At 40.9% G+C, this 25,115-nt stretch overlaps 1 protein-coding gene across 1 annotated transcript in view; it reads left to right on the top strand.

The window, feature by feature from the left end:
- Positions 1-21,631, top strand: part of VTN (vitronectin) — a 46,891-nt gene extending 25,260 nt beyond the window's left edge. Inside the window, exons 5-8 of the mRNA XM_077480596.1 lie at positions 8,770-8,926; positions 10,006-10,158; positions 13,705-13,992; positions 21,345-21,631. Of these exons, the coding sequence (XP_077336722.1) occupies positions 8,770-8,926; positions 10,006-10,158; positions 13,705-13,992; positions 21,345-21,472 (726 nt within the window). The 3' untranslated portion in view covers positions 21,473-21,631. The remainder of the gene's footprint in view (positions 1-8,769; positions 8,927-10,005; positions 10,159-13,704; positions 13,993-21,344) is intronic.
- Positions 21,632-25,115: the final 3,484 nt, after the last annotated feature.

Genomic DNA, 25,115 nt, shown 5'->3' with positions numbered 1-25,115 from the left:
GCTTTAACCACTTCATGGTTGGAAGGAGTTTTGCATTCACAATATAATGTGGCCATAGCTATTATGAAACTACTGTTCACCAAGCAGCCCCTAAGGTCCTCCCTGATATGTGTCAAGGTAGCTCAGGGGAACACACACCCCAGGTTGAAGACCACAGATCTACACCTTTAGTCTAACATTCCTTGCTCTCTAATTTTCTATTTTCCAATTCACCATATTAAGTGTTTAGCAAAAAATTTTGGTTTTCATGGGCATAATGTAACAGGTTTCTGTTTTATGTGTTAAAACTGTAACCAGCCGTAGCAATTTCTGCACCTATACAGTTGTATCTAACCAACAACATGACCAGTGAAAAGTCTGAAAATCACACCAACACCTACAGGAAGAGCAAACCGTCTATTGCTTATTTCATACCTGTGTTTTACATTAATTAGTAACACTGCAAACTCTTCTGTTCAGATTCAGATTTGCTAACAAAAGGAAAAAAGCTACTATATGTTGATAAGAACTTCATGTAACTGCCAGGCATTGAGAGGATAGATAATGTATAAAAGGCCCCCTAGAGGTTGTCAGTAGCATTTTCACTAATGCATGAAGCTGGCATGATGTGACTCCAGAGGTTTGCATTCGCAGTGAGATGTGAAATAATGAATCAATCATAAACATAAAATAGCTGTGCTAAAAGCTACATTTGAATACTGTTGCTTGCCAGTTGATGCAGATGCCAACTTTCGAATATACCCGAAAAATCCCCAATAAAAACAAATTGGTGATAGCAAACTGCAAACACACAAAGCCAGCCTATTTTCAAGAAAGGGCACAGTGAATGTAATAATAACCATTGTTTAGATAGTTTCGTTATATTATAGTTTGACAAATCTCTGTAAGAATATAGCAGGATGTAAAGGTCATAAATGCTAACTTTTAATTGTATTATTAAAGTGTGCCCATTCCTTGTACAGTCATTTCAAAATAGTGAGTTTTTATTACATGTACATGTCATTAGTTATGTTGCTTATCTAATGCTTTAGAATACTCTATTGTAAACAATGTTTTGTAAGGGTTTACAGACATGCAAATTTACAGTATAACTTGATTGCCATTCTGTGCGCAATGATGCCAAATTAATTTCACAAAGATGGAGGATGTATGCATATACCTAAAGAATAATAATAATAATAACACAGCATAAGCTTAAGTAATATGGCACTTTAGCACACATCTCATCAAAAGTGATTCTCCGTTTGCATTATCTGTGTGTTCAATTTCTTTATACTGTATCTCACAAAAGTGAGTACACCCCTCACATTTTTGTAAATATTTTATTATATCTTTTCATGTAACAACACTGAAGAAATTACACTTTGCCACAATGTAAAGTAATGATTGTACAGCTTATATAACAGTGTAAATTTGCTGTCCACTCAAAATAACTCAACACACAGCCATTAATGTCTAAACCACTGGCCACAAAAATGAGTACACCCCTAAATGAAAATGTCCAAATTGTGCCCAATTAGCCATTTTCCCTCCCCGGTGTCATGTGACTCGTTAGTGTTACAAGGCCTAAGGTGTGAATGGGAAGCAGGTGTGTTAAATTTGGTGTTATCGCTCTCACTCTCATACTGGTCACTGGAAGTTCAACATGGCACCTCATGGCAAAGAACTCTCTGGGGATCTGAAAAAAATAATTATTTCTCTAAATAAAGATGGACTAGGCTATAAGAAGATTGCCAAGACCCTGAGAAACTGAGCTGCAGCACGGTGGCCAAGACCATACAGTGGTTTAGCAGGACAAGTTCCAATCAGAACAGGCCTCGTCATGTTCACCCAAAGAAGTTGCGTGCATGTGCTCAGCTTCATATCCAGAGGTTGTCTTTGGGAAATAGATGTATGAGTATTGCCAGAATTGCTGCAGAAGTTGAAGGGGTGGGGAGGTCAGCCTGTCAGTGCTCAGACCATATGCCACACACTGCATCAAATTGGTCTGCAATAGCCTCTTCTAAAGATGATGCACAAGAAATCTCGCAAACAGTTTGCTGAAGACATGGACTACTGGAAGGATGTCCTGTGGTCTAATGAGACCAAGATGAACTTATTTGGTTCAGATGGTATCAAGCGTTTGTAGCGGCAACCAGGTAAGGAGTACAAAGACAAGTGCGTCTTGCCTACAGTCAAGCATGGTGGTGGGAGTGTCATGGTCTGGGGCTGCACTGGGGAGCTACAGTTCATTGGGGGAACCATGAATACCAACATGTACTGTGACATACGGAAGCAAAGCATGATCCCCTCCCATCGGAGACTGGGCCACAGGGCAGTATTCTAACATGATAATGACCCCAAACACACCTCCAAGACCACCACTGCCTTGCTAAAAAAGCTGGGGGTAAAGGTGATGGACTGGCCAAGCATGTCTCCAGAACTAAACGCTATTGAGCATCTGTGGGGCATCCTCAAATGGAAGGTGGAGCAGCGCAAGGTCTGTAACATCCACCAGTTCCGTGATGTCATGAAGGAAGAGTGGAAGAGGAATCCAGTGGCAACCTGTGAAAACTCGGATGAACTCCATGCCCAAGAGGGTTAAGGCAGTGCTGAAAATAATTGTGGCCACACAAAATATTGACACTTTGGGCCCAAACAATTAGGTAAAGTAATGCTCACTTTTTTTGCCAGTGGTTTAGACATTAATAGCTGTGTGTTGAGTTATTTTGAGGGGACAGCAAATTTACACTGTTATACAAGCTGTACACTCACTACTTTACATTGTAGCAAAGTGTCATTTCTTCTGTGTTATCACATGAAAATAGATAATAAAATATTTACAAAAATGTCAGGGGTGTACTCACTTTTGTGAGATAGTGTGCATTCTTTGTATGCATTTTCTCAGACTATGGGGGTTATTTACAAAAGGTAACTCCACTTTTCACTGCAAGTGCACTTGGAAGTGCAGTCGCTCTAAATCTAAGGGGTAGGTCTGAAATGAGTGGAAGCTCTGCTGATTTTATCATCTAATCACGTGCAAGCTAAAATGCTGTTTTTTATTTTCCTTGCATGTCCCCTTCGGATCTACAGCGACTTTACTTTCAAGTGCACTTGCAGTGCAATGTGGATTTTCCTTTAGTAAATAACACCCTATGTGTGGTCTTTTTGTGCATGCTCTTACTCTTTGTGTTTTATCTGTGCATTTTCAAACTGTGTGTACTCTGTTGATGTGTGCTTTGTGCTTGCTTTAAATGTTGATGGCCCATTACCTTTATATTCTGAGCATGCAATCACTCTGGAGTCTATAGACTCCAGTTGGGTACAAGATGACAATAAAGCTTCATAGAAGTGACCATAGAGGAAGAAAATGAACACTGAAATGTGGTGAACGTAACAGCGAAGAGGAGAACAGAGTGGGAGTTGGAGTCCTGAGGGTGCAAAGCTCATACCACGATTGGAGTCTTCCAATTATGCTGACAGTAAATAGGAGGTGATCCAAAAAGGAGAACAGGAAGGGAAAGTGGAACACTAAGATGGTCAGTAGAGAGACAGATGGAGCATGCAAGCATAACAAGTGTGTAAAGCCCAGCCAAAAATATTCCTCCAATGTAGTTAACAGGAAACAAACGTGCTTATTTCTTCTTTTAAATTATACTGTATATGATCTCTGCTTTCTAATATCAGCAGCAGGTGGCACCATTATATCAGGATGCTATAATAGCTGCAACTGCTCTAATAAAGGATTTGTGTACCCTTGCCTTGTAAAACAACCCATTCAGTTTAAAATAAAAGTAAAAGGATGAGGCTCTTTAACTTCTTAAATGGTAAAGCTGCCCATTCCTTTTGGCACAAAGCCTTCCGTTCCTATAAATTCTTGGGCTGTCTTGCATGAACTAAACGTTTGAGATCTCCCCAGAGGGGCTCAATGATATTAAGGTCAGGAGACTGAGATGACCACTTCAGAACCTTCACTTTTTTTCTGCTGTCTTGTGTTTTGGTTTATTGTCATGTTGGAATGTCCAAGTACGTCCCATGCGCAGCTTCCTGGCTGATGAATGCAAATGCTTCTCCAGTATTTTTTGATAACATACTGCATTCATCGTGCCATCAATTTTGACCAAATTTCCTGTGCATTTGTAGCTCCCAGATCCCCAAAATATCAGCAATCCACATCCGTGTTTCACAGTAGGAATTTCTTCATAGGCCATGTTGACTCCTCTCCAAATATAGTGTTTATGGTTGTGGCCAAAAAGCTGAATTTTGGTCTCATCACTCCAAATGACTTTGTGCCAGAAGGTTTGAGGCTTGTCTCTGTGCTGTTTGGTGTATTGTAAGCGGGATATTTTGTGGCATTTGCGTAGTAATGGCTTTCTTCTGGCAACTCAACCATGCAGCCCATCTTTCTTCAAGTGTCTCCTTATTGTGCATCTTGAAACAGCCACACCACATGTACTGTACTTCACCTGAATTTATTTGTGTGTTTTTCTTTGCATCTCAAACTATTTTCTCTGGCAGCTGCGGCTGAAATTGTAGTTGGTCTACCTGACCGTGGTTTGGTTTTAATAGAACCCCTCATCTTCCACTCCTTGATTGGAGTTTGAACACTGCTGATTGGCATTCTCAATTCCTTGGATACCTTTTTATATCCAATTCCTGTTTTATACAGTTCAACTACCTTTTTCCATGGATCCTTTGACAATTCTTTTGCTTTCTCCATGACTCAGAATCCAGAAACAGTGCAGCACTGGATGAAAGATTTAATAAATATAAAGAAAAGAGGCTTCACTACAATAGGGATTGTATATACCTAAAAGACTGTGATTGCACCTCAACCCCCAAAAGAACAATTATAAAAAGTATCTCAAACAGAGGGGGACAGAGAAAGGTGGGGCTTACTGAAGGGCAATACACGTAGTGAATCTCTTATAAAAATGTTGATTTTATTGGTATATACAAAACATATAGATAAAAGGATGAAAACCCAACCTTGGACTACTCCTGGTACAAATTGCTGACTAGCCCGGGTGGGTTCGACAATAACAACCACAAAAATGGGGGGACAAAACAACATATAACAAATAACAACAATAGCCTCCGGACGCAAAGGAAATTGGTGTCAGCCTTGCCATCCACCACTGTGGAGTGTCCAGCAAATGCCTAAGTGTGGCAGATAGGCTAACACCAATCCCCCGGGGGGCTTGAGCCTAGGAAAGGAGAAGAAGGGCAGGGAAGGGATATGGATGATAATACATTTATGGTGTATCCTAAAGGCTCAATATAGGGAAGATCTCATATAATGTATATCTAACACCTTTAGCCGCTTGAACCGGACAGCTAAGAGAATATAGGCAATGGCAGCAAAGTTCAATAGTACATATATATGTCACTGTGAATCAGTGTTGCTGTAGGCTGCCAAAAGTCCGGAACATCCTGATGTAGATCTGTTCCCAATAAACAATTTCTTGTCATTCAACAGTGAGCATAAACAGCTAATAATCAAGGTTTATTCAATTATAGAAACAACCAAAATACTTTACCAGTCCCCATTGCGGATACATGCGTCTTATGTTCTGGAAGTGGTACGTTCCTTTGTATATGCTCTGCTTCCGCAAGGTCCTCAAATCATCCGAAAGGTATCTCTTGTGGGAGCGCTGTGTGTAGAGGCTGATCACCTATATAACAAGCAGAGTCCGTGGACATGCACGTCCGATTTCTTCCTTTCTGTTCACCGCGATCGTGTGATCATAATCCTCCCGTCAGTTTGCGGGCTCTCAAGCACCTATGGGGGATACCGCCATATCGTGGCATGCGGGCGGAAGTGACATCAACACGTTTCACATAAGGGGGTGTGTAGCTTCATCTGGACATATTGGTGGCGTATGAGGGCTCCTTCTTAAGAGTGTCCACTCATCGGATAATTGGATTTCTTAAAGGAGCAACCCCAGATCTGTGTGGTGACCAAATTACTGAGGTTTGTCGGTCGTTGCTTACCCATACAGCTATAGATTTATTTCATTCCAAAGTGTTCATCCCTTCTAAAGATAACTTAGATAGATAAGGATAAGATAATTAAAAGGCCAAGCATGGTATCAAGTGAGAATAGGATACCAAAATTTTAAGGTATCAGGACCTGGAATTATCCACTATTACCATAGATCCTGGCTGTCGTTACTGTCTATATAATCATAGTAATGGATGAAATATCTAGTGCTATTCCACATTGGAACAAAGAAAACAGTAGCAATGAGGATAGTCTCCCCTATAAAAAGGCAGACCTGGAAAAAAGAGGGAAAGGAATGTGGTCAAGGGGGATGGAAAAAAGAGACAAAGACACACAAAACAGGCCACAGATTGGTACGCATGTATGTGTGCCAATACATTGTACCCATAAACATACAGGTAATACAAATAATGCACACCTCTCGCCATCTTTTGGCATGGCGATCAAAGTCACCTTACCATCTGGAATGATCCCTAGGGGACAGTGACTTAGGTTGCCAGGAAGGGTTGTAGGTTTAGTTCAGTGTTGAGGCCTGTCGGTATAAGAGAGCCCAACTGGAAGATCCACCAGTTTTCCCTCTGCTGTAAAACCTGGTCAATGTCACCTCTCCTAGGGGAGAGGCTGAGGACATAAATACCTTTTAACTTGCATGCCAGACAGTTTGCCCTGATGGAACTGGGCAAAATTTCTGGCCACTGGTTTAACCAGGTTTTTTTCAGCTATCTCTCTCATGTGTTCTCCCAGACGAATTCTAAACTGACGTTTTGTCTTGCCAATAAACATTTTATTGCATGAACAAGTAATCATATAAATGACTCTTGTTGTGGCACAATTGACAAGATTTTTTTATCTGAAAGCTGGTTTTGTTTTGGGAGTCACTGAAGGTAGCTGTCCTATGTACATATGGGCACACCTGGCAATACCCATAGGGGAACATCCCCTTACTTCTCAGAAATTGGGACAGCCAAGAAGTGTCCATACTTTTAATGTGTTCAGACTGGATAAGGCTATCACCTAGGTTTCAAGCTCTCCTAGCCACCATCTTGGGGGAAGGTCCCACTATGTGTGCTATGCTGGGAGTATTGGTGAGGATCCCCCAGTGTTTCTGTAGTATAGATCTAACCATATCCCAATGGGTACCGAATTGTGTGATAATTCTCACTGGGCCAGGATCGGAAGTTGGAGGGGGAGTAATGGGAATTTTCCTTGTTTTGTCTAGAAGGGCAGAGCGATCCCGACCTGCTGCCTTTCGCTTCGCTAATTTGTTTATGGGAACAACCACATTTCAGAAAGCATCTGAATAACTCATCAGTTTCCCGCCTATAGTCCTCCGCATTAGAGCAATTCCGCCTAATGCGGAGAAATTGGCCCACTGGGAAACTGTCCTTCAACCATTGTGGGTGATGACTGTCCGCTCGTAATAGAGTGTTGGCCGAAGTCTCTTTTCAATAGGTGTGGGTAACGAGGGGTCAGATTTCTAATACCAATTGAGAGGTCCAAAAAGGAAATCTTTTCGCAGTCACAGACAAAAGTCAACATGATGTTGCGATCATTGGAATTCAATAAAAAAATCTATTAAAAAACTGATCACTCTGAGATGGGTGTGCTCTCATGCCTAGCATGGTCAGTTTGAAATAAGAGAGCAGGGGGACTAGCAGGATCAACAGGTATTTCACACAAAGGAAGCAATACAATGAGAACATGATACTTTTAACACAAGTACATGTTACAACAGGCTAATATTAAGAATATGATGTGTTGGGTTCGGATCTTTTTTATTCAATTTCCTTTTGATTTAGCTTCAACTATGTATTACAAGGGCCTGTCTGTTTGCTACAAATTGACAGTGTTTTGGTTTAAGCTCATATTATATGGTTTTGGTAAATCTAGGAAAATAAGGAAATTGTACAAGAAAGTTGTATAATGTAGAGCCAGCCTAAGAAAGAGCACAAGTAAGAGCAACTATTGTATCGCAACTCAAGGTAGGGAGCAGAGCAAGTAATAATTAGCTATGACTACCTACATGTACATACAATATATATATATATATATATATATATATATATATATATATATATATATATATATATGTATGTATATATATATATATATATATGTATATATATATATATATATGTCTCCCCAATGAGACATAGATGACAAAAAACTGACAGGGGTAATAGTGCTCTACTCTACTCTATCCAAAAAAAAAAAAAAAGTTTGCCTTTAGTTCTACTTTAAGCTCTGGCAACAGTACCAATTAAGCCCTACCCAATTATAACAGCCAAGCACCATCCCTGCCTCACTGAAAGGGGATCTAGCAGCCTCTCAGCATTTCCTCTTATATCAAAATAAGAGCTAGAAATGCACCTCTTACTCTAATTCATGCTAATCTTTGCCAATAAATAGAAAAATTATCATGCCAGGCCATATATTTCCAATACTAGGCCCATTGAATGGGTCCCTGTAGTGGTAGAGATTTGAAAGCTGTCTATCTGACTTGTTTTTGGATGTACCATCTTGATCCTGGATCATTGCCTAGTGAGCCACTGACATGGAACAAGCATGCAGCCAGTGAAATATGAAGTCTAAACTTCCGTATATTAATTCAATGACATCGTTCTGTCCTCCTTTTTTTAATTTTTTTTAATTTTTTTATTTTTTTTTTACACACAGTAATAATCTGCAGGTACCTGACAGACCATACTCTGTAGACAATGTCATTTTGTTGGGTCTTATGTTACATTCCTGAATCACATCCTCATACCTTTCTCTTGGTGCTGTAGGGTACTCAGTACTGGCGATTTTCAGATGGCGTTGTGGACTCGGACTATCCTCGGGACATTGGTGTTGGATTTAAGAACATACCAAATGATATAGATGCCGCTTTTGCCTTGCCTGCCAATAACTACCAAGGCAAGGAGAAAGCATATTTCTTTAAAGGTACATTTGATTTTTTTAACTTGTAAAAGGATGTTTTGCTACAAAATTCAAGCAAAAAGTTAACACAATAATATTATATATGCACCTACTGAATAACTTATAGAAAACAAAACCTTTTTATTGAATATAGTATTTATGCTTCCCATTAGTCACATACACTGAAAGATATAGGATTTTGTTGAAAATGATGAAACCTAAAGATATAGCATGATTGTGAATTGTATACCTGTATGCTAATTACTAGTTTTAATAAGTCAAAGTCAATTATGCATTCTGATGAAAAGCATAGCATACCTATGGTTTGTATTTATTGATGATATACCTTATAATGTTTATACAACTATGTTACTGCATTACAAAGTAGAATACTACCATCTAGTGGCTAAATACCATACTGCATTTTTCTTGAGATTGCACATTTACTATTTTGCATATATAGGGGGTTATTTACTAAAGAAAAATCCACTTTGCACTGCAAGGGCACTTGGAAGTACAGTCGCTGTAGATCCGAGGAGGACATGCAAGAAAAATAAAAAACAGCATTTTAGCTTGCACATGATTGGATGATAAAATCAGCAGAGCTTCCACTCATTTCAGATCTACCCCTCAGATTTAGAGTGACTGCACTTTCAAGTGCACTTGCAGTGCAAAGTGGATTTGCCTTTCGTAAATAACCCCCATACTATATAAAAAATAAATTATAATGGGGCGTATTAATAAAGAAGGGAATGTGATGCTCTTAGTTGGACTTTTTCTTGGAAACTTTACAGAGAGCAGTTGTGGTACTAAAATTAGTCTTAAATAGCAGACACACCTATCTTCCAGACTACAAATCTTAATGTACAACTCTCAGCACTGTAAAGGTATACACATAATAGATTCAGCCAGGGGACTTCTAAATGCTATCCTCCATAGCCTGAGAGTCCTAAATCCTGAACCTAATCTAATTTGTAAGATTCAACTTCATAGTAGTTTTTCTGACCATACCATACCAGGGAAGTAGATAACACTTCACCTTTAAAATGTTTTTTGGTTATAGATATTTGTGAAACTTGCTCTTCTTTCCACCATCTTTACAGGTAGACAATACTGGCAGTATGAATTCACTCAGCAACCCACCAGAGAGGAGTGTCTTGGCTCATCCCCATCAGAACTATTTACAAGATATGCAGCAATGCAAGATGACAGCTGGGAAGATATATTCAGCCTACTGTTTGGGCAATTGTTCACAGGTAGATCTGTTCTCCAAAATCTGTATGAACATTGCAATGTTTTTTTTTTTTACATACAAAGTAGCAGAATTCCTGCAGCAACTCTATTGCTATTTAAAAAGACTGAAAGGAATGCGTCCTTGCAAAGATAATGCGGTATTAAACCCAAAGACAAAAATTTATTATATTGCTGCTTACCAATCTTTAAATGTGATTACATTTGTGTCCTTATTTTTTTCCATCTATTGATCTGGCCAGTAAGTTTGTTATTTTTCAACTTCCTTTAACAGACCAGACTGTCCGAGAAAAGTGACAGTAATGCCGCGTACACACAACCGGACTTTCCAGCAGAATAGGTCCGATAGTCCGATTATGTGTGGTATAGTCCGATCGTTTTTCTTTAAAAAATTCAGGCGGACCTAGAAATAGAACATATTTCAAATCTGTTCGACGAACTCAATTCCTATTGGGAAAACCATTCATTCATCTGTATGCTGGTCCAACGGATCAAATACGACTCAATGGCAGCTATTGGCTACTGGATATTGAACTTCCTTTTCTAGTCCCGTCGTATGTCATCACGTCCAAAACGAACGGACTTTTGAACAAACTTTAGTTCATTCGTGTGTGGGCAAGTCCGTTCGTTCGGAAGTCCATTGTAACTCTGTCAAAAGTCCATCGGGAAGACTGTCGAACCTTTTCTGCCGGAAAGTCCAGTAGTGTGTACGCGGCAGTAGATGTTTTTTGAACTGAGAAAAGCTGCGATGGGGACTATCAGGGCTTATGTCCAATGTGCATCAGTTTATTAAGCTGCGGCGAGGAGTGGAGATGTTTTCTGCTCCTCATTGCAACTCAGTGGAAGCTACCGGTAATTCCAATACACATGGCCAGGTCAATAAAGTGTTATGTAAGCACCTGACTGGCCAGGTCAGAGAGATATAGCCAGGTGCTGGCTAAATTGCCAGTGTTATCGTGGGACATTTTTATAACATCAGTTGCAATGAGCCTGCTTTCCTCTAGCACTCGGCCGGACCTAGTCTGCCGGAAATCTGGTCATGTGTACACGGCATTAGTCTTTAATTAATGTTAATTTTATTTTTTAATTCTTCTTTTTTAAATTTGTATGTTACTTTTCATTGAGGGGTATTTGAGCCCCCAATCTTATGAGATTATGGTCATTAATTTCACTTCTGTTTACACATTTCAGCCATTCGTCGTGTATTCCATTCACTTCTCTTCCCAATCAAACAAAAAAGTACAAATGTTAAGACCCCTTTCACACTGAAGGGCTGCTAAAACACCTGCTTTGCAGTGCTTTTGAAACGCTTTTAAGGCGCTTTGTAAGCGCCACCCATTCATTTTAATAGGCAGGGGTGTTTTTGGAGCGCTTTTTACAGAGCTCCAAACACACCCCCAAGATGCTGCTTGCAGGACTTTTTCTACTGCCCCGCAAGCGCACAGCCCCAGTGTGAAAGCACACATTCAAATGAATAGGAGGCTGTTTTCAGACGCTTTTTAGGCGCTATTTTTAGCGCTAAAACGCCTGAAAACTGAGAGAGGTTATCAGTCTGTACTGCATTGAATAGTGCTGCCAGCAGGTACCGAGATTTAAACCATGTTGGACAGGCTTAATGATCGGTCATCTTGGGTACAAGCAGCCTGTCAGATTTTACATTTGATTGTTGCTAGTAGTAGTAGTAGTAGTAGTAGTAGTAGTAGTAGTAGTAGTAGTAGTACTAGTAGTAGTTAGTACTAATCACTCCAAAGACATGCTTGTAGGTTAATTGGCCTCTGTCTAAATTGGCCCTAGTATATGAATGTGAGTTAGGGACCTTATATAGTAAGCTTCTTGAGGGTAGGGACTGATGTGATTGTACAATGTACCTGTATATGTAAAGTGCTGTGTAAATTGATGGCCCTATATAAGTACCTTAAATAATATTAATAATAATAATCACAATAGCTCTGTGGGAGGATTCCCCCATCAACACTGACTTCTGCTGATGGGTGAATCAAGCATTTTTTTTTTTTCTGCAGCCACTGGAAATTGCATCATCTATAGCCAGATTAATAGGAATCTAGAACATAGAATCTCACCAGCACATCAGAAGCTCAAGGCAAAGCCATTTATTGTGTATTGTGAAGCCCCGTACACACACAGGCAGAATGTCGGGAGACATTTGCCAGTACAAAAAATACCGTCCGACATTCTGCCCGTGTGCATTTCGGGTTGTTCAATAGACTCCCGATCAGCACTCTCAACCAATGGCAGAGAGCACTGATCAGAGGGCTCTGGTGGGGGGGAGTCCCCCTGTCAGAACACAGCAGCTCAGAGGGGGGAGATCGCTGGACTAATTTTGCTTAGTTAGTATGACAGCTGTCAGGTTTTTTTCGTGTAACCCGTGGGGTTGCACAAGAAAAAAAACTGTAGTGTGTGCTGGCCATAAGCAATGTTTTGGAGTGCTAAGCTCCTTTATGAAGCAAACAGGAGTGCCTGATAAGGGGGCTTAGTGCTCTAAAACTCTTCCTGCTTTATCCAAAAAGAGATTTAAAAAAACCTTTTGACTACAGTTGGGCTTTAATCACCTACAGCATATATACTGCGGCAGGGTGGCTCTATTGTGTGAAATCACGTACCTGTACATCATTTCATAGTTTCATAGTTAGTTAGGTTGAATAAAGACACCAGTCTACCCAGTTCAACCTGAGTGAGGTTAATTGCATTTAATGCAATAGATACTGGGGGCATCCAGTATTTAAACAAGGCAGATCACCGTTCATACAGGGGAGAGCACAGGGATCTTCTGTACCTGCTTAGCAGGAACACAGATCTCTGTGTTACCCCAGTCAGTCCATCCCCCACACAGTTAGCAAGCACCTCCTAGGAACACACTTAACCCTTTGATCGCCCTTTATGTTAACACCTTTTCCTGCCAGTATCATTAGTACAGTAACAGGGTATATTTTAGCAATAATCACTGTAATAATGTCACTGGTTCCCAAACAAGTGTCAAAAGTGTCAGTTAGGTGTCCGTTTTGTCCACCGCAATGTCCCAGCCCTGCTAAAAATCACTGATTGCTGCCATTACTAGTAAAAAAAAAAAAAATGCCATAAAATTACCCCATAGTTTATAGATGCTATAACTTTTGCGCAAACCAATCAGTATACGCTTATTGGGATTTTTTTTTACCAAAAATATGCAGCAGAATACATTTTGGCCTAAATTGATGAAGAAATTAGATTTTTTACTTTTTTTTATTGTATGTGTTTCAAAATTGTTGCTCTTTATTTGTTTATAGCGCAGAAAATAAAAACCGCAGAGGTGATCAAATACCACTAAAATAAAGCTCTATTTGTGGGAAAAACAAGTACATCCATTTTATTTGGGTACAGCGTCGCGCAACCACGTAATTCTCAGTTAAAGTAACGCACTACCATATTGCAAAAAATGGCCTGGTCATTAAGGGGGTAAAACCTTCTGAGGCTGAAGTGTTTAAACAGCTTTATAGACTGAAAAATAGACTGATTTGTACATCCAATAAAAATACAAATCATTATTCACACAGGTAACAGTGCAGAACCTAAATCTATATCCAGAGACTGGAGAGGAGTGCCTAATGGAGTGGATGCTGTACTGCCAAGCAGGATCTATGTACCCCAGCAGAAACAACCTGCATTGCGCCGGAGCAAGAGTAGAAAGAGCAGGCGCAGGAAGAACCGTAAGAGGAGACCATCATATTATGACTTCCATGACTTATATAGCTTTGATGATTACGAAGATGATCCTGACTGGCTTCCTCCTGAAAGTCAACCCAGGTGCCAACCTGTTCAGAATGTTTTCTTCTTTAAAGATGGTAAGTTGCATTATTGTACCAAGAGAATTTTGTTTTACAGGTCTGTTAAGCGGGATGGTTTAATTTTAATGCCAACCCCATTTGTAAAATGCCCCCTATACAATCTAGAAGAAAAATGCAAAAAATATTTAGCTTACACATGGCTTCTTGCTGCTTCTTGTGGGCATCAATGATGGGCTTGGGTGCGTTTAGATCAACCTGGCAGGAAGACATCATAAGGCATCTCCTGACCAGCAGTTGCACATACTGCCTATGATTGGCGGTGTGCAGTGCCGGCTTCCTGGCAGGTTTTATCTGAACATGCCCAAGCCCATTGCTAGTGGGCATCACTGGGCCTCACCATGAGGTCATGGGAAATCTAAGGATCACAAATCTAATGAACATCTAACGCTGAAGGAGTGTGTTGCTGTGGGGTTTGATTAAGCATTTTTGAGTGCAAAAGGTTTCAAGGTGTTAAATTACACATGTTGTGATTTTCAATAAAACCTTTGTTTTTATTGTAAGCTGCTTTTTGGGACTTTCTGTATTCAGACATTGCCCTTGCATAGGGGAGCACATGAAAAGATGGAGTGTAGGTTAAGTATGTTTACGTTTTTTACAGTGTATTTCTGTAGCTTTAACTGAGCTTTTTTTTAAATAGAAGTAATGGGTGTAACATAAGCAGACTGCATTTTTACGCAAGACCCACTTTAACACAATTTAAACAATAGCTGGTATATACCATGCATGCATCATGTGGTTAGTACACCTAACTATGTAATATATATTGCACTGCTAATACCAGTGTTGGGGTGGGCCATAGTGCAGGTAATAAACACACTACAGAGGTGGTGACCCCTCTCCAAGTGAAATAAACAAAACCAATAACAATCCTCACAAGTAAATGTGTAGACTAAATAAAATAACAAACTGACCAACAATCAATCTTCCATGCAAAAACAGGCAAAACACAATCAAATACATAACAAAGAGGCGTAAAAACAAATGTAAAATCATGCAAAATAAGAATAAGGAAAGAAAAGATAAGTGATATACCCGTACCAAGGAAAAAGAAACACAGTAAGTATCTGTATACAACAATAGCAACATTAACAACACTGCTTCAAAATATTAATAAACATGAATAGGAATAAATAAATGTCCATGAATGAACATACTATGTTCAAGTAGAAAAATGGTGCTTCTTCATAACACACCCTACTTCATTTAAACAAACTGTGACTGTGATCCTCCACCAGCCAGAATTCACGCTCACATCCAGAAAAGAACCCCAAGGGTCGGATGACACTTCCAATCAAACTCCAATACTGTCCACTCAGCTTGTCCCTGGGTTAAGTAGATCCGGTCAAAAACAAACAAGGACTTCCATAGTGCAGTAGTTTATTAAAAAGGACACCTTAAAAAAGCCACTCACAAAGGCAGGACAAAAGGGACAGGCGCCCTGGGCCCCATCATTGTTGTGGGGCCCAAAGTAGCTGCCTCATACTTGCCAAATATCCTTGTCCCTTAAAGCTTTAGTCCCATGTTGTCTCCCGATATCTCAGTGTGAAGTGCTGCTACTAATGCTGCCCAGCTCTGCCCTATTGACACGACCTGCAGACCCTGCGTTTACATGTAAATAAGCAGCATTGATATGTAAATATGGGCAGCATTAATAAGTAAATAGCGGCAGACTGGCGGCATTGATATGTAAATAGAGGCGGCATTCATATGTATATCATGCCCCCCCCCCAGGTCAGATCTAACATCACCACTGCAGAATACTGCCCACTGGGAAGGTAAAGGGGCATGCTTGAAAGTTCTGCCTGCAACTGTGGTCATTAAGCATACCATCAGCCTGTTCTGCAAAGGTAAGAAAATTGGAGGGATGGGGTGTGTAGAGATAGGCAAAGAAGGAATTACAGTATGGGGTGCATAGATAAGCAAGGAGGGGATGTAGAGGTTCGGAAGGTGGGTGCAAAGATGAGCAGAGGAGGCAGGTAGAGTTAAAGGGGGGGTTGAAGTGGAAAGGATGGGGGAGGTTTGGGGTGCAGAGGTTAGCAGGGTTTTAGGATGCAAAAGTGTACTGACAGGGTGGATAAAGATGTAGGTTGTGTTTAGGGCAGCCCATTAATTTCAATAAGCTGTTCTATGCACTAGAAATCAGGAAAAAAGTCCTTAACCACTTGCCGCCCTATTACAAATTGACGGTGGCAAAGTGGTTTCATAATCCTGATCAGACGTCGTATGACGTGATCAGGATTATGAGCCGCTGCGCGCTCCCGGGGGCGCGCATCGCGGCGATCGTTGTTGCGGGGTGTCAACTATGCAACTATGATCTCGGTAAAGAGTTTCTGATGGAGACTCTTTACCACGTGATCAGCCGTGTCCAATCATGGCTGATCACAGTGTAAATAGGAAGAGACAGTGATCGGCTTTTCCTCACTCGCGTCTGTCAGACGCGAGTAGAGGAGAGCCGATCGGCTGCTCCTCTGACGGGGGGGCCTGTGCTGATCGATTATCAGGATGCCCACACTGGACCACCAGGGACTCCACCAGACCACCAGGGATGCCCAGGATAAGGTATGCCACCCTAGACCACCAGGGATTCCAGTCAGTGCCACAATGGATGCCAATCAGTGCCCATAATGGATGCCAATCAGTGCCCACAATGGGCATCACTGATTGGCATGCATTATTGTTTGGCACTGATTGGCATCCATTAGAACAGTATATTATAATACACTGCCGCCTATCAGTTCCCATCCGTGCTGCCTATCAGTGCCCATTCATGCCACCTATCAGTGCCCATCCATGCCCACCTGTGCCACCTACCCATGCCCACCTGTGCCGACTACCCATGCCCACCTGTGCCGACTACCCATGCCCATCCATGCCGCCCATCCATGCCCATCCATGCCAGCTATCAGTGCCAATTTGTGCCACCTATCAGTGCCCATCTGTGTCGCCCATCAGTGCCACCCATTAGTGCCGCCTATCAGTGCCCATCAGTGCCGCCTATCAGTGCCACATATCAATGTCCATCAATGCCACCTCATCAGTGCCACTTCATTGGTGCCACCTCATCGGTGCCCACCAATGCCGCCTTATCATTGCCCATCAGTGTATCCCCATCAGTGCCCATCAGTGAAGGAGAAAATGTACTTATTTACAAAGTTTTGAAACTGAAACAAAAAAAAAAAATTTTTTTCAAAATTTTCGGTATTTTTTTATTTGTTTAGCAAAAAATAAAAACCGCAGAGGTGATCAAATACCACCAAAAGAAAGCTGTATTTGTGGGAAAAAAAATTATAAAAATTTCATTTGGGTACAGTGTAGCATGACCGCGCAATTGTCATTCAAAGTGCGACAGCGCTGAAAGCTCAAAATTGGTCTGGGCAGGAAGGTGTTTAAGTGCCCGGTAATGAAGTGGTTAACCATTTTTCAAAATCACATGGTGCCACAGCACCATTGGTGCATATGGAAACCCACATATCAGCAGTTGCGTGAGGGTGTCATTAACAATTGAGGGCATTGTTGTGTATCTGCTAAAGGGCAACACATTTCTGTGGTGTCAGGAAAGCGATTTTGCATGGCTCATCACCGACGGTGGTAAACAGCCATTTGCCGGCTGTTTACCCATGTGATCGGCTGTGATCCTTTCACAGCCGATCACTAAATGTAAACAAACCACGGTAACGAGATGTTACCGGGTTCTCCTCCTCACACACCGATCATGTGTGAATAGGAGATTGCGGTAAGATCTCGTTACCTCCTACAGTATATACCAACACACACTGATTGCCCCCCCAATAAAGAGGACCTGTCTCCACCCATCATAGTACTTGTCACTCACAGTCCATCAGAGTACCTGAGTACCTGTCACAGTCCATCAGAGTACCCGAGTACCCGTCACAGCCCATCAGAGTACCCGAGTACCCATCACAGTCCATCAGAGTACCCGTGTACCCATCACAGTCCATCAGAGTACCCGAGTACCTGTCACAGCCCATCAGAGTACCCGAGTACCCACCACAGTCCATCAGAGTACCCGAGTACCCGTCACAGTCCATCTAAGTACTCAAGTACCCGTCACAGTCCATCAGAGTACCCGAGTATCTGTCACAGTCCATCAGAGTACCTGTCACAGTCCATCAGAGTACCCAAGTACCTGTCACAGTCCATCAGAGTACCTGTCACAGTCCATTAAAGTACCTGTCACACTCCATATGAGTACCTGTCACACTCCATATGAGTACCCGAGCACCAGTCACAGTCCATCAGAGTACCCGAGTACCTATCACAGTCCATCAGAGTACCCAAGTACCTGTCACAGTCCATCAGAGTACCCAAGTACCTGTCCCAGTCCATCTGAGTACCCGAGTACCTGTCCCAGTCCATCTGAGTACCTGTCACAATCCATATGAGTACCTGTGTACCGTTCACAGTTCATTTGAGTACCTGTCACATTCCATATGTAGCAGTATAAATTTGGGCCAAAATTTACGAAGAAAAATTGCTAATTAGCAAAATTTTATGACAGAAACAAACAAAAGGGCATTTTTTTCACAAAATGTATGTTTTTTTTAATTTATAGCACACAAATAAAAAACTCACAAGTGATTAAATACCACTAAAAGAAAGCTCTATTTGTGTGGAAAAAAGGACGCACGTTTCATATGGGTACAGTGTTGCTGTAATTGTCATTCAAACTGTGTAATTGTCATTCAAACTGTGAGAGCGCTGAAAGCTGAAAATTGGTCTGGTCAGGAAGGGGGTGTAAGTGCACTGTATTGAGGTGGTTAAATTGGGGGTCAGTTTACAAATTTCCAAATACAGTGGTGGTGAGTGTAAATCCCCCTTACGCTAGTGTCCAGTGTAGAAATTCCCCTGTATTGGTTGTTGGTGTAAAATCCCTCATTACATTAGTTGTCATTGTAAATTCTTTATTACATTGGTGATCAGTGTACATTTCCCTTTACATTTGTGGTAAGTGCAGAACTGCCCTTACACTGGTGGTCAGTGTAAATTCCCCTTTATATTGGTGGTCATTGTAAATCCCTCTTAACTTTGGTGGTCGGTGTAGAAGTATCACCTTACACTGGCGGTCAGTATACATCTCCTCGACAATGGTTGTCAGTGTAAATTTCCCCTTACATGGAGGTAATTGTAAATTCCCCCTTACACTGGTGGTTGGTGTAAATGATCCTATTACATTGGTGTCAGTGTAGAAATCCCTCTGGATATTGTTGGGTGGCGTAAAATCCCCTGTTACATGGTGCTTAGTGCAAATTTCTCCTTATATTGATGGTCAGTGTAAATCCCCCCCTCATGTTGATGGTCATTGTAAATTCCCCATTACATTGGTGGTCAGTGTAGAATCCCCCACTATATACTTGCCAAAGATTTCCATATTTGCTCTACATGATTCAGAATTTGCCAGTGTACTGCCTCCTAACTAAAACCCTCCCCCCACCATTGCCACTGATCCCATCAACCCCCCAGCATTGCCATTAATCACATCTTCCCCTCTGCCAGCACTGCCACTGATCTCAGGAGTTCTAGGATCCCTGGGAGTTATCGGTGTGCAGGCAGTGAGGAGATGATGTGTTGTAACCTCTAGAAACCAATCAGTGAGCAGTAATGATGTACACTAACTTCTTGCAACCAATTAGTGAGTGGTAGGGATGTCCAGCAGCCTCTAGCAACCATAGTTTCATAGTTTCATAGTTTCATAGTTAGTAAGGTTGAATAAAGACACCAGTCCATCCAGTTCAACCTGAGTGAGTGTCTACAATCACCCCTGCACATTGCACACTCACATCAGTCCCTACCCTCAAAGCGCCTACAATCCAAGGTCCCCATTCATATACTAGGGCCAATTTTAGACAGAAGCCAATTAACCTACCTGCATGTCTTTGGATTGTGGGAGGAAACCAATCAGTGAGCAGTGTTGATGTCCAGTAACCTCTAACAAACAATCAGTCCCCACACCTATTTCTAATTACTTGTTTGAAGTGGATACCTACAAGGGGTTTATATTGTGCTGTTACACCATGCTTTTAAGTTAATTCCTGGGGGACACACCTTTGAAGGCAGCTGCTCAGTGGGAACAGGATGTGGGGGCATTCGAGGAGGAGCAGTGGGAGACGGCATTTCAGGCAGTACCCCTGTCCTCCCTGAATGTGGCACAGAGGTTATCCCAGCTATACATACTCCTCAGGGCACACTACACACCAGTCAGGTTGGCCCGCATGGGGGTTAGCACTGAATCCACCTGAACTAGATGCTGCAGAGGTCATGGGGATCTCATTCATCTTCTATGGCGATGCCCCAAGTTACATTTATATTGGAAGAAAATCATTGACACTCTCAATTGTGCTTTTCATGTCCTGATACCCTTGGACCCTAAACAGTGTTTGTTGGGGATACTAGATGGTCTCCTGATTGAAGATATGCCAAAGCAGGCTATAGGACAGGCTCTGTTTCAGGCTCATATGCTGATCCTAAGGCACTGGAAATCCACTGATCCGCCTACGGTTCAGGAATTGATTGCACAAATGGAGAACACTCTTCGCTTAGAAAAGCTTATTTATCAACATAGGGGCAAGACCACAAATATGAGAAACTCTGGGCACCATGGTTAAATGTCCCTGCAATAGCACCAGTAGACTTGGTATATGATTGGTTACTTTAAAACCCCATGTAGGGCTAATTGAACTAAACAAAAAAAAACCTGTTGTACCTAATTATGAGCGAGAGTCTGAAATGCTTTGCCTGAATAATCTCCTTTTCTATGTACTATGATTTGTGATTCACATGTACCAAATTTGCTCTGGAACTGTCTGTTACTTTTTGTATATTCAATAAAACCTTTCTGTTTGAGAAAAAAAACAACCAATCAGTGAGCAGTATTACCAGTAATACCAATATGGCTAACACAAGAAATGATGTCACCCACTTCTGTTCCTATGCATTACGTCACATGTCTTCATCAGTTTTTTGTTCCGCACTTTGCCTTCAACTGGAAATTATGATCTGTCGATCATATAACTAAATGATCTAATAAAAAGGGTTTTTTAATTGATCCCTATTATGATTAGGTCTTTATCATACAGATAGATATTTGGTCAATTGATTTGAAGCAAAAACTCCTCTATGGTCAATCTACTTGGCAAAAAAAGCCACTAAATCAGTTAAAGTTTAGTCACAAATGATCGACTGATAATCATATTGATATGTCAGACTTATCAGCAACTACATGAGCAGTTGTATTCTTGAACAGCAATAGAACATATTAGAAAATGTTGTCCATTAACCTCCCAAAGAGCAGTCTCATCTTGTGTAACTTATTTTTGTTTTTTTATCAACAGATAAATATTATCGTGTCAACCTCCAGACAAAGCGTGTGGACTACACCTATCCTCCTTATCCTCGCTCAATTGCTGAATACTGGCTAGGCTGTAAGAAGACTTTCAAACAAAAAAAGTCAAGGGGTTAATTCTTATTCTCAATTAAGTCTAGATGTAAAACCCTCCAATGGTGTGCAGCATGCATTTCTGTATCATCTGTGTAATAATGTTAAAAAAATGTGTGTTAACAATATAATAATAACAATTTCATTCTTTGATCACACAATAAATATATCGTGTTCATGTAACTTAAATGTACTCATGCCTTTATTTTATTAAAAAGTATCTTACTGATGTTGGTCAACTTTTTAGATCACTGCGTGTTATTGCTGAATTACCATCAAATAAAAAAAAAAATATATATATATATAGGCTCCCAAACAAAACTGACGTCTTTTTCTTCCCACAAATAGAACTTTCTTTTGGTGGTATTTGATCACCTCTGCGGTTCTTATTTTTTGCGCTATAAACAAAAAAATAGCATAAATTTTGAAAAAAAACGCATTATTTTTTACTTTTTGCTTTTTGCTATAATAAATATCCCCAAAAATATATAAAAAAACATTTTTTCCTCAGTTTAGAACAATACGTATTCTTCTACATATTTTTGGTAAAAAAATAAAATAAAAAATAAATCGCAATAAACGTTTATTGATTGGTTTGCACCAAAAATTTATAGTGTCTACAAAATAGGGGATAGTTTTATGGCATTTTTATTAATAATTATTTTTTTACTAGTAATGGCGGTGATCAGATTTTATCAAGACTGCGAAATTATGGCGGACACGTCGGACAATTTTGACACATTTTTGGGACCATTCACATTTGTACAGCAATCAGTGCGATTAAAAATGCATTGATTACTGTGTAAATGTGACTGGCATTGAAAGGGTTAACACTAGGTGGCCCTGTAGGGGTCATAGGGAGTGATTCTAACTGTGGGGGAGAGGGGCTACGTGTGACTCATCACTGATCACTGCTCCCGATTACAGGGAGCTGTGATCAGTGTCACTAGGCAGAATGGGGAAATGCTTGTTTACAATAGCATTTTCCCGCTCTTCCTCTCCGTGAGACGATCGCGAGTATCCCCACGGACATCGAGTTTGCGCGACCTGCAATCCTACTCACGGAGCTTGCGGCGGGTTCCTAAATCAGATAATGTAAAAACTTTTCTTTAATCTATATACTTGTTACACAGCATGTAAAAACTACATAGTTGGAAAGACTATCCAGTTTAAGGACAACCTTCCTAAGATTGATGATCAAACCTAGACAGCATACTCAGGATGTAGCTGAACCAGAGTTTTCTAAAGTGATACAATTATAGTTTTATCTCTTGAGTAGATACTCTTTTTAACGCATGCTTCTAGTCCGCTGGCCTTGTTTTCTACAGCTTGGCATTGCATGCTATTGCCGATTATGATTTACTAGGACCCCCAGATCATTTTCCATCCTTAATACCCCCGGAGGGTCTCCCCCTACTTGCATTCACATTTTAGCTTCCAATTGCATTATTTTATCTTATTCAATGTTAATGCTACATTTTGGCAGCCCACCACTCTTTTTAAACTAGGTCCTGTTGTAAAGTTTGTACATCCTGTTGCAAAGTTAGTGCTCTGTTTAGCTTTGTATCATCAGCAAATGCTGAGATTGAACTATTTATTCCAACCTCTATATATCATTTTTGAACAAGTTAAACAGACTTGGTCCCAGGACAGAGTCCCAGGGCACACTACACTGCCCATAACTCCGGACCCTTCAGAACATATGCCATTAATCACCAACTTCTGGATGCACTCCTGTAACCAGTTATCAATAAACTATAATAAATGCCAAAAGACCTAACTTTAAGTGTTTGTGGGATTCTGCAACAAATAGCAAAATCTAGACATGCTACATCCATAGGCCTTCCTCTATCCAAAATACAGCTCATCTCCTCATAGAATGTTAAAAGGTTGGTCTGGCAAGAACAGTCCTTCATAAATCCAGTTTGGTTACTATTAATGCTGCTATTTTCATCAGCAAAATACTTGGCCCTTTTTTGAATATTTGTACCACATTTGTTTTTCACCAATTTGTTAACACCATTCCTGTCCTAACAAATTAGGAATAATGGTCTGGTTATTGTATCCTGGCTAAGATCTTTGAGAATACTTTGGTGTAAGCCATCTGGTCCTGGTGATTTATTCACATTATGTTTTTCAAGTCTTGTTCGAACACTGGTCTTTGGCATCCACAAGGGTACATTTAATAAAATGTTATTAACATTACTGTCTTGTTTATTATACCCCTCATTTTTCTTTATATAAACTGAGGAGAATAATCTTTTTAATACAGTTACATTCTCTCTTTCACTTGTGACCAACTTCCTCTGATCATCTGTCATTGGGCCAATATGTTCTAACCTAGCCTTTAAGCTATTCAAAAAAATAAATACATTTTACTCCCTTTAGCAATCTATCCCTCATAATCTATTTTAGCCACCCTGATTTCACTCTTGCATTTCTTATTGCATTCTCTGTCATTTTAGAATGCTGATGGTTACCCTCCATATTAGTGATACTGTCATGGCCTATTCAGGGCAAAGTGACAGTTTAAGTGAAAAGCCCCCATTAACTCGTAATACTCACCTCTCCAGTGATACCCTACCACTCCTACCACTAATCTTATTGGCGAAAGTGGCCAGCATATGTAGGCTAGCATGCAATGGTGGGTGTACTGGTCAAGCATTAGGACGAGCACTGTCATATGATAGAGAGGGTGACGTCACTGCTCCCTCTAGGCTCTGAAAATAAGCATCACCAGGTATTTTGGTTGCAGCTCCAGTGGAAGAAGGAGCAATGGGGAATTGCTGTAAAGGTATTGGTGGACTGGTAGGGGCCTTTTTACAGACACTGTCACTTTACCCTGAATAAGCACAGTGATAGTGTTTCCTTAATGTGTGTTATTTCATACATTAATATGCCTTCCATCAAAGCGGAAATATATTCGCCTCTACTCCAGTGGTGCGATATCCAGGAGCAACTTCACCAGCTGGGTTGCAGTCTTCAGTCAATTTTGATTGGTCAGGCTAAGATGCGCAGGAGTTCATTCATCTCTCCAGATTACGAAATTGTAAACTGAGCTGCATGTGCCTGACAGGGGCACCATTCAAAGAACAATACAGTGGGGCTGATTTACTAATATGAATGCTCTGCTCCATTTGTGCACCAGGTAAATTTTCAAGTGAGTGTATGAACCGGTGCAAGCATAAGCGCAACACATAATATGCCGGCACAATTCATAATAGCGAGTGCCGTATCATTAACAGTCCATTCACACAGGGGCAACACGACTTCCAGCGCAACTTTGGGAGACAACTTGGACACGACTTGAGTGGTGTGAATCACAGTGCGACTTGGGGCGACTTACAACAAGACTTTAAGCCGCCCCCAGGCCAGGCGTCTTTAATGTAAAAAAACTGGCATGGGTTCCCCTCCAAAAGCATACCAGGCCCTTCAGGTCTGGCTTGGATATTAAGGAGAACCCCACGCCAAAAAAAATGGAGCGTGGATGCCCCTCAAAATCCATACCAGGCCCTTCATTTCTGGCATGGATTTTAAGGGGAACCCCGCGCCCCAAAAAAATGGCGTGGGGGTCCCCCTAAAAAAACATACTAGACCCTTATCAGAGCATGCAACCTGTCAGGCCGCAGGAAAAGAGGGGGGGCGAGAGAGCTCCCCCCTTCCTGAA

The sequence above is a fragment of the Lithobates pipiens genome, unplaced genomic scaffold, assembly GCF_037356315.1.
Source record: "Lithobates pipiens isolate NorthernLeopardFrog02 unplaced genomic scaffold, aLitPip1_a1.2 Scaffold_16, whole genome shotgun sequence".
Taxonomy (NCBI): Eukaryota; Metazoa; Chordata; class Amphibia; order Anura; family Ranidae; genus Lithobates; species Lithobates pipiens.
The sequence above is the reverse complement of the archived record's forward strand: the minus strand, read 5'-3'. Positions and strand labels throughout refer to the sequence as shown.